This window comes from Bidens hawaiensis, unplaced genomic scaffold (genome assembly GCF_021521415.1).
Source record: "Bidens hawaiensis isolate Kalapana, Puna unplaced genomic scaffold, B.hawaiensis_p1.1 tig00031512_1, whole genome shotgun sequence".
Taxonomy (NCBI): domain Eukaryota; kingdom Viridiplantae; phylum Streptophyta; class Magnoliopsida; order Asterales; family Asteraceae; genus Bidens; species Bidens hawaiensis.
This window is the reverse complement of record NW_027495327.1, coordinates 108192-118910: the sequence shown is the minus strand read 5'-3', so window position 1 is coordinate 118910 and position 10719 is coordinate 108192. Positions and strand designations below refer to the sequence as shown.

The 10719-nt window shown below is 36.3% G+C and overlaps 2 protein-coding genes across 2 annotated transcripts; both read left to right on the top strand.

Annotated features, from left to right (window-relative positions):
• Positions 1-1366: 1366 nt before the first annotated feature.
• On the top strand, positions 1367-2345 carry LOC143582276 (putative homeobox-leucine zipper protein ATHB-51). Its single transcript, XM_077064882.1, has 3 exons — positions 1367-1457; positions 1533-1873; positions 2163-2345. The coding sequence occupies exons 1-3, from the start codon at positions 1367-1369 to the stop codon at positions 2313-2315; spliced, it is 585 nt and encodes a 194-aa protein (XP_076920997.1). The 3' UTR covers positions 2316-2345.
• Positions 2346-4540: 2195 nt separating this feature from the next.
• On the top strand, positions 4541-5670 carry LOC143582268 (uncharacterized). The gene is made up of 2 exons (XM_077064876.1): positions 4541-4938; positions 5001-5670. Exons 1-2 carry the CDS (start codon positions 4541-4543, stop codon positions 5668-5670), a joined length of 1068 nt encoding a protein of 355 aa, XP_076920991.1.
• The last annotated feature ends 5049 nt before the right edge of the window (positions 5671-10719 follow it).

The window sequence follows — 10719 nt, the reverse complement described above, 5'->3', positions numbered from 1 at the left end:
AAAATAAATAAAAACAAAAACAGATTATTCCTTATGATAATATAAATTATTTTTTAATAATTAACTATATCATTTTATAATTATTGTTTTTTTAAAAAATAAAAGTAAAAAACATATATTAATAAATATAAAAAGAAAAATGACATTGACTTGTAAATCATCAAAGGTCAAATCTAGGGGTAGTACATATACTGTTCACATCTGTCATTTGAAATGGTGGATGTCAAGAAGACACTTGCTATTTCAAATGGCAGATGTCGTTTGGCGGATCAGAAAAGGTGACATTCGTCATTTGAAATGACGGAACACACAATAAAAGTACTATATCCGTCATTTTAAATGGCGGAACACCAGATAATTGTCCACCTCACCTGACACAAACTGATATGCCCTATATATAATCTAAGATCTGCCATTTCAAATGACGGATCTCCTAGAAACCATTACAACTCATTCTCTCTCCTAGAAACCATTTTATCCTTCTTTAACTTTCTATTTTGAAAAAACATTCGAAGGATTTCAAACCGGTCAAGAGATAAAGATCCATCAAATAACCAAGCAGTGTGATAAATCTCTAGAATACATCAAGAAGAAGTTACATATAAATAAGTGTAAGTATAGGAAAGGGGTTTGAAACATAAAGTTTTCATGTTGTTGATGCCAGTTCATATATGATATTGAGTTATAATATTTCATTTATTTGTGAAACTCTTTCATAATTAAATAATAATTTTTATGAATCATAGGTCTCATCAAACCCGAATAACCCTTAATCGAGTTATAATATCTCACTTATTTGTAAAATAACCCTTTAATTATCGAATAATAATTTTCATGAGCCATGGAGCTCATCAAACATTAATGAATACGTGTAGGGTTTTTATGAAAAGTTAATTTCGTACTTGAACCTACGTACCTCTCTATATTTACTAAGGGTGTTGGGATATACCCCCATATGCAAGACAAAAACAGAAGCTAGTGAACATGTAGTAATATATAAATTTTGGAAGGTAGAGGTGTGAGTGTGAGTACTCATTACATGTTAGCACATTAAGAAGCCATCTCTGTGTTTCTCGTCTCTTCCGACGTTGATATCCCAGTGAGTATCCCAAGGTTCCATGATTAGCAGACAGATACATAAAAAGGTGCTGATAGCTGAAGTCAGAGGTACCATAAAAGTCAAGGCATATTGTCAGTCTATGATGCAACAAGCCTAACCTTACTACCCATTGGGGACCAGACAGTGACCTTCCACGTCTCTACCTTCTTCTTATTCTCTTTATTACCCTTTTTAACTTATAATACTCATCTCTATATACATGTTACACCATAACTTGTAAGTTTGATTCACTACAAAACCCTACACATGGAGTGGAGTGGCTGCAACTTAAACTTTATTCCAAGGCCCTCACAAGCTTCTTTTGCATTTCTCTATAACTATAACACTGACCCATATGGTAATTATTCTTCTAACTCTTCTCATATTGCTTCTATTGTGCATGGTTGATATCTACAATGTATGATAGCAGGAGGGGCTACAGAGATGAAGAATCAAATGATGCAACAAGGGTCTTTAGTACCAATGATGGAGGTGAACCAGTATGATTATGATAACAACAATCAGGATAAGAAGAAAAGATTGACAAGTGAGCAGCTAGAGGCATTGGAAAACAGTTTCCAGGAGGAGATAAAACTGGACCCTGATAGAAAGATGAAGCTTGCACAAGAACTTGGCCTGCAGCCAAGACAAGTTGCGGTTTGGTTCCAGAACCGTCGTGCTCGTTGGAAGGGGAAGCAGCTCGAGCGATTGTACGATGCACTTAAACAAGAGTTTGAAGTTGTCTTTAGAGAGAAGCAAAAACTTCAAGAGGAGGTATGCATTATGTTATAAAGTCGCACTGACGAGAAAAAAGATACAATGCTACGCTAGGGTTTATTATAATATAAATCCAATATTTAAAAAAGATACTATTTGATTAGGTTTTCGTTGTAATCAGCTTCTAGCATTAGTAACTAATTATGTTACAGTAAACCCTAACTAATATATTTTTTTGTGACGTGATGCGTGACAATATACTTTATAATAATATAATAACGGGCATGTGATGATTCATTGATCTTTTATGTTTAACATAAGTTCATTGACACTTTAATTGATGAAGGTGCTAGCATTGAGAGCCATACTAAAAGAGCATGTCACCAACAAACCAGCAGAAGTATCCACAACCGGGTACACAGACATGTTGGGCGAAGAGACCGTTGAGAGCACACCGATGGCCGCCATTCACAACCACTGCAATTATATGGTCAACTAATTGATGGGGCTGCAATGCACACTTCATCTTATTCCAACTGGACTGGTCTTCCTTCTTATCCATGAAACCATTAATGTTAGCTTATTATTTAGGTTTAATTAGATATTAGCAGCTTAATTAAGGAATGCTGTTTCTTCTAGTTTTTTTCCATCATACCTTAGACCAGTTTCTTAAAGAATATTGTTAGTTATGTTGTTTAGAGTTTATCGATCATATGAAGTAATGCCGGATTTAAGTTATGCGTACACCAATCGAATATCGTTAAATAATCATAGAATCTTAAAGTATAATCGTTGTAATATGAAATGAGAACCAAACGAAAGAAAAAAAAAGTTGATTTGCAGCATATAATTAGCAAATTTTGGAAAGCAAACTATTCTAATTTAGGATAGTGGTAAAAGGAATGATATGGAATATGATTATGAACACCAAATATACTCAAATTAACAGAAAACTATAAAAAAGAAGAAAAAGAAAAGCGCAATGAGTTAACTAGCTGAGCAATCAATGCATTCCAACATATTTATCTGCATAAAGCAAAGGACTTTACTTTTATCGGTAATTCGACTCAACAATTTAAAACATGTTTCTTCATATGTTATTTAAAGTAAATTAACCCCATGATCATATCCATGTTTATTTTATAGGGAAAGTGAATACGGTGCTGTTAGCCGTCTAAACATACACGTGAAACTCATCAAAACTACGTAGTTTTGATTAAAGTTCCTTAAACCTAATTAAACCACTTAAAAAATCACGCCCAATTTTGTTATTCGTTGTCTACTTGTTGATATGCATCTTCCTCAATCCTCATATTTATCACATAGATAAACACAAGGATTTGTGATTCCAAATTAATTTCATTTTGGTATATATAAAAGCCCAATCTAAAATTATTTATATATCTATGAAATGGAAATTAATTTCATTTTGGATTTCAGATCGTGTACTTGAATTAATATCTAAACTGGATTTAATTCCGGCGAATCTCGAATTCCTTGAATGTTTGTTTTTAACTTTAAGGTTTGTGATATTAGGGTTCTTGAATTAGGAAAAGCTGAGAGTTACCAGGTTTGATGCAATTTTTCCAAAAAATTAATTGCATAAAATGTTTTGATCTTTTAACCATCATTTCCCTCATTTTAGTTCTCTAACCATAAATTGTAAAATCAAACATTCTGGTTTGATTCTGTGGCTCTGGTTTATCTCCATTTCGATATCGAATTTGTGTGTTTCTTCTTATTGTTGGACGTTTTTTTGCTTAGTTTTCATTATTTCGTACGTCAATAACGGTAACAATTTTCTCCGACGCCAACAATTTTCTCCGTACGTCAACAACGGTAACAAAACCTGCAACGTACCGACGCCGGCAACGGTAATCCGCAACTTCCCGCACGTCCAACAACGGTGACCCGCAACTCTCCGACGCCGGCAACCAGGTAAGTTCTCCGACGCCGGCGACCAGGTAAGTGTCCAACCAGGTAAGCTCTCTCCGAATCTTTCGTCCTCATCACAGTCCTCCTCAAACCCCCGTCATGCCAACGGTAGGGACCAGATTCATATCCGTCTCCGGCCTTCTCTCCGTTTCCGGCCACTTCTAGCTCCGACACACCACACATTTTTTTCTTTTTTTCTTTTAAAAACCAATTAACTAGTAACTAAATACTTTCTAAATTTAAAGCCAAAAATTTAAAATTTAAGCCTAAAATAGTATTTTGGTTTGATAAAGTTTTAATAAAATCTACCCACTTTGATTAACATAAACTCCCAATATTATTTATAACACATATTACCACTTAGGGGGTCGTTTGTGTTTTTGGGTGTGACGTTTGACGTGTGACCTACATCTTTTGTGGCCATTGTTTGGCATTGTGTGATTAGCGACAATCATAGACCGTAGAAGCGATGATTTTTACTTGAGACCATGTCCTGAAAGGAGGGGTGTAGGTAGGGAAAAAGGTAGGGGTCATACATTGTGTTTGGTTTCCTGGAATGTTGGAACTCTAAGTGGTAAGTTGTTAGAGCTGGTAGATGTGCTTAAAAGGCGTAGGGTCCAAATAGCATGCCTTCAGGAGACTAGATGGAAATGACATAAAGGGGCCGAGTGTAACAGATACAAATTGTTGTACTCGGGGTCTGATGGGGCTAAGAATGGTGTAGGGTTCCTGGTGGCTAAGGAACTACACAATAGTGTGGTGGAGGTGATAAGGCATAATGATAGGATTATGGTGTTAAGACTAGTCCTAGGTGAGGAAGTAGTGACAGTAGTTTGCGCTTATGCACCACATGTTGGACTAGGAGATCGGGAAAAAAGAGATTTTTGGGATTGCTTAGACGCGGTGGTAAGGGCCATACCTAGGGATGAGAGGATGTGCATAGGAGCTGATTTTAATGGTCATATCTGTAAGGATAACGAGGGTTTCCAAGTCATCCACGGGGGTTTTGGGTTTGGTGATAGGAATGAATCTGGCACAGATCTCCTGGATTTTGCAGTAGCCCATGACCTTGGTATTTTAAACACGTTCTTTAAGAAAAGAGAATCACATTTGATCACATCTAGCAGCGGGGGACGAAACACACAGAGACGAGGCAAGGAGACCGACGTTGGTGGAGGGATTGTAAGGTGATACCGGGGGAGACGGTTGTGGCTCAACACCGATTGCTGGTAGCAGATATAAACTTTAGATATAAGCTGATTGAGCGAGAGAGAAAAGGTACACCTAGGATTCGATGGGGAAATCTAAAGGATGACAAGCTGTCACTATTTAAGGAGAAGCTTATCTCGATGACCTTGGGTAGAGCAGAAGAGGACTCATGTCATATGTGGGAAGCAATGGCGACAAAAATTACCCAAGTAGCAAAGGACACTCTCGGGGTTACGACTGGAAAGTCGGGGAGGCATAAGGAGACGTGGTGGTGGAATGAGGTCGTCCAAGAAAAGATACGGGAGAAACGAGGAAGTTTTAGGGAGCTTATGAGGTGCACGAATGAGGAAGAGCGAGTGGGATTGAAGGAGTCATACAAAAAGGCTAAAAGGGAGGCGAAGAAGGCAGTGTCGGAGGCAAAGAACACTGCCTATAAACGGATGTATGAACATTTAGAAACACAAGAGGGGGAACATGATATGTTCAAGATTGCCAAAGCAAGGGAGCATAGAAGGAAAGACCTAGGGGCTGTGAAGTTTATAAAAGGTGAGGATGGGCAGGTACTAGTTAAAGAGCAGGACATTAGATTAAGATGGAAATCCTATTTTCAGAACCTTTTTAACAGTGAGAGGGCCTACCAAGAAGAAAACGACAACACACGCCTACGACGACAACAACGGAATAATTGCTTCTACCGACGTATTACGTAGGAAGAGGTGAGGAATGCACTAAGGAGGATGTGAAGGGCTAAGGCAGTTGGCCCAGACAACATACCTATAGAGGTGTGGAAGTGCCTAGGGGAGGAAGGAGTTTGGTGGTTAACTACTCTATTCAATAGTATCTTCAAGTCCGATAAGATGCCAGACCAATGGAGGAGCAGCGTCGTAGTACCTATTTATAAGAATAAAGGAGACGCCCAATGTTGTGGGAACTACAGAGGCATCAAACTACTAAGTCATACTATGAAGCTATGGGAAAGAGTTATAGAGACTAGAATTAGACGGGAAACCCAGGTTACAGTGAACCAATTTGGTTTCATGCCGGGGCGGTCCACTACAGAGGCAATACACCTCCAACGAAGACTCGTGGAAAAGTATAGGAAGAAGAAGCGTGATCTACATATGGTGTTCATTGACCTAGAAAAAGCGTACGACAATGTGCCACGTCGACTGCTTTGGGATAGCCTTGAGGGCAGAGGGGTCCCATGGAAATATATAGAGATGATTATGGATATGTATGCCAACACTACAACAAGTGTCCGCGTGCCCTTGGGGGATACTGACTTATTCCCGGTACAGGTAGGCCTTCATCAGGGCTCAGCACTGAGCCCTTTTCTTTTCGCAATAATCTTGGACGAGTTGTCAAAGTCAATTCAGGAGACAGTCCCTTGGTGCATGATGTTCGCAGACGATGTTGTCTTAGTGGCCGAGAGAAAACAAGATCTGAACATGAGGTTAGAGGAGTGGCGAGCAGCTATGGAAAATAAAGGTTTAAGGATTAGTCGCTCAAAGACCGAGTATCTCCATTGTAACTTTAGCGGGATAAACGATGATGAGGAGATCCAGATCGCCGTCGAAAACCAAGTGGTTCCGCGGGTAACAAAGTTCAAATATCTAGGCTCGTTTGTCCAGGGTGACGGGGAAATAGATAGTGACGTGGCCCACCGTGTCCAAGTTGGACGGAGTAAATGGAGGGCAGCTACAGGAGTTTTGTGCGACAAGAGATTCCCAAACAGGCTAAAGGGTAAATTCCATAGGGTCGCGGTTAGACCGGCGATGTTATATGGAACAGACTGCTGGGCCATCATGCGCGTAAGCTAGAGGTTGCAGAAATGAGAATGTTAAGGTGGATGTGTGGGCACACACTATTGGACCGGATAAGAAATGATGTTTTTCGAGAGAGATTAAGGGTTGTTAATATTTCAGATAAGATAAGTGAGGGGAGATTGAGATGGTTTGGACATGTTAAGAGAAGAGAGACGACGGCTCCTGTCCAATCTGTAGAAACTATTAGTATAGAGGGGAGGAGGGATAGAGGACGTCCCAAATTAACTTGGGCTGAGAGGATTAAGCATGATTTGCTAGATTTGCACCTCTCCGAGGACATGGTTGAGGATAGGAATTCTTGAAGACGCAGGATTAAGGCTAAGGACTTTTAGGAGAAATGTAGAGTTTTGATTCTATTTCTATCATAGGGGGCGTTTCTTCACCTTATTTCGAGTGAAAAATGATATATTACTATAATACCCTATCCTCAAATTATTATTTATAACACATATTTAGTATTAAGAGCTAATATCACTATTATTAATTTTCCATATTTAGTATCACTATCATTACTAATATCACTATTAATGATCTATTCATTACTAATATCACCATTATTATTGATTTCATGCATATGGTTTTTGAGCCGAGGGTCTCTCTGGAAGCAACCTCTCTATCCCTTGGGATGGAGGTACGGTTTGCCTACATCCCACCCTCCCCAGACCCTGCTAACAGTTTTGCTATTGGTGGGATTTATACTGTGTATGGGTGTTGTTGTATCATCAAATTAGTTGCTATCATTTATGTTATCGATAATTGATATCAACTGAATAAACAATTGAAATTAACTATATGCACTATAGTTTGACGAATGAATACGAAATCGCCATAAAATTAATTTCAACTATAAATGGAATGGAGGTGATTTCATGGATCTTGCGTGCCAACAAGAAGCTGAAGGATTAGAACAAAATTAGGGGCTTGATTTTGTGAAGTGGTTTAATTAGGTTTAGGGAATTTTAATCAAAACTACGTAGTTTTGGTGGATTTCGCGTGTAAGATTAGAAGGCTAACAGCACCGTATTCACTTTCCCTTTATTTTATATGTAGTATATGAAATACGTGACACTGTTACACATCTCTTTACATGCATGCATATTTTATGTGTAAACGAATCCTTCAAATGGTCTATAGCATGTTAAATTCAATATATCGGGATACACTCGTCTTTCAGTCCTGGGAAACCTCTTATCTAAGGCCAACGCTCGTGAACACTCGCCCAAAGGTATGACAGTGCGGTGAGATTAACTTGTTTAGTTCAATGATCAACTAGTGAACGTCACATGCTCATCTAGCCTCCGATGGTGTCGCCAAAACCAAACGATGGTAGCAGGAATATTCGAACATGTGTCACATGAAACACCAACTCTCCCCTTGCTACTCCATAAGCAGCTCATTGGCATTTTATGTGTATAATAATACTATAATTAATGGAATTTGAAAATTAGAGAGGGTAATTAATAGATGGATATGGATTTACTAAGTTTACAATTAAATATCGTTTATTATTATATATAAGGGTCAAAATATTCTATAAAGTGAGACAAAAATGAGAAGAATTTATAGTCACATAAAAAAACTCATAAAAAAAAATTAAATAAAAAATCATAACTCAAAAATTTAATAAAAAAACAAAAAATATAAAAACACAAAAATGTTTCCATCGTCGATCTTCCTCGCTCTTAAAAAAACAAAGTTGAGGGAAAAAGATCACTGTGTCTTTTTGTTTATCATTGTGTTTTGTTTTTATTTTCGTCATTGATTGTGTCTTTTTTTCTTGACATTGTGTATTTTTTTCTTAATATTGTGTATATATTACTCAACATTGTGTTATATTTTTTTTCGGCATTATGTTATATTTTGCAATTTATTGTGTCTTTTTTTAGTTATAATTGTGTCTTTTGTTTATTTTCGTCATTGTGTCTTTTGTCTCTACATTTTGTCTTTTCAGCCTTTTTTTTATTGTTTTGGAACGGGAATGACGATGGAAACATTTTTATTTCTTTATTTTTTCGTTTTTAATTTATATTTTGAGTTATGATTTTTTTTAATATTTTTGAATTTTTTCTAAGGAGTTTTTTGTGTTGGCACAAATCCTACTCACACTTCTCATTTTTGTATTTTAACCTTATACATTATATAACATCTATATTACATAATGGCTTTTTTCCTTTTAAAAAAATGCATTAGCATTTTATATTGAACATGTTGTTAATTAAAGTCGATCTATACATTCTTGTCTACAGTTAAACTGACAACCCCTAAAAGTTGTTTTCTCCTTATAACTTAGATATGATGCTAACAATATAATGCGGCCCTGGTAGCATAAACTGACTTGAATGTTGCATGCTAGCATCTCTCTATAAGACAAATCCTTATTACAAACAAGCATTGTATGGTACTAATGTTATATTACACTCTTAACACCGATCGTGGATCGAATTCATAAGATGAAAACAATTTCCATATACTTTTAGCATATCAAAAGGTGAGAAAGGTAAAAAAGAACATTGATAACATGTTCATAAAAATGGTTAAAAAGCAGAGTGTGCTATAATAAATATACAATGGATTGGTGGCCGGGGTTAATGTGTTGTCAATTTGCATTAATGGTGATAAAGTGTAATGTAATACAAAGTGTGACCACCAATATAATCATCACTGCTCCGGTTATGATAAAGTTGACAAAAGGCATTAAAGGGTAAAAAGGCTCGACCCTCTATATAATATATCTTAACTAGACTCAACCGTTTGTAAAGGATTACAAAAATTGGATGAAGACCTTGCAATTTTTGCTAGGTGTCATAAATACATGCAACTAGATGTGATACCAGTCATCTTATGACATTTTGATATATTGACTAACAGAAAAAATCGAATCACCCAATTCGAGATGGAGCGCATTTGTATGACTTGGACTCCTGTAACACATTTTCATGATGAACTCAGCCCTAATCTAGTAATGAGTTTGGATCACTGTCATATTCCCTCTCTTCGTGTGTGTTCAAATGAATAAGAGTTATAGATTAATGATAGATACTCGTAAACTTCATGCCTTATATAGACATGCCTACTCGGAGAAAATATGGACCTACATAATGATCTTGTACGACTTTCGACAACAAAATGTATAAAATACTTCCAATTAATCACATGTTAACACAAAGAGAAAACAAGTTGTCACAAAAATGCTTTTGAAATATAAAGTAAACATTAGAATAAATACATGATAAAAAATCTTTCTAACAAGTAAAATCCCAAAGTCTAGGAGAAAAATACTAAAAAGCAAGGGTTAATACAAGATATCTGTGAAGTTTTATTAATGAACATGCTATTAACTTTTGTACCACTACCAAAACAAATTGCTTTGTTTGTTACTTAAGAGCTATTTTTATCTAACAAACGGTCAAACCATTATTTTTCCTAAATTTATGCACAAAACTAAATGTTGAAAACGATTGAAATGTACATTTTCAAGTTTCAATAGCCAAATGAGACTGTACATATATTATGGGTGTAACTGGATTGGATTACTTAATAATAGCTTATTGTACTTGCATCAACCCATTTTAGACCTTTTTCTATATTTATAAAAAAATTGAAAAGAAAATCTTATGCTTGAAGTGTATAGTTTCAATAACCCAATGAGATTGTACATATAATTAATGTAAACAAGCCAAACTCTTGCTTTAGAAATAGCTCTAAACAAGCAGAGCCCAAAAGTTAAACGAGTCATGCTCAGGTTTGGCTCGTTTACACCCCTACGATGCATGATAAACTTGTACATTTTCTGACAACATACATGAATTCAAAGCAAGAATATCCATTATGAAAACCAGTTGACAAAATCTGAATCAGTTATTAATCGATTATAATTCAAAAACATATTATCATATGACGATTAAAAAGAAACAGCGTATCTACGCAGATAAA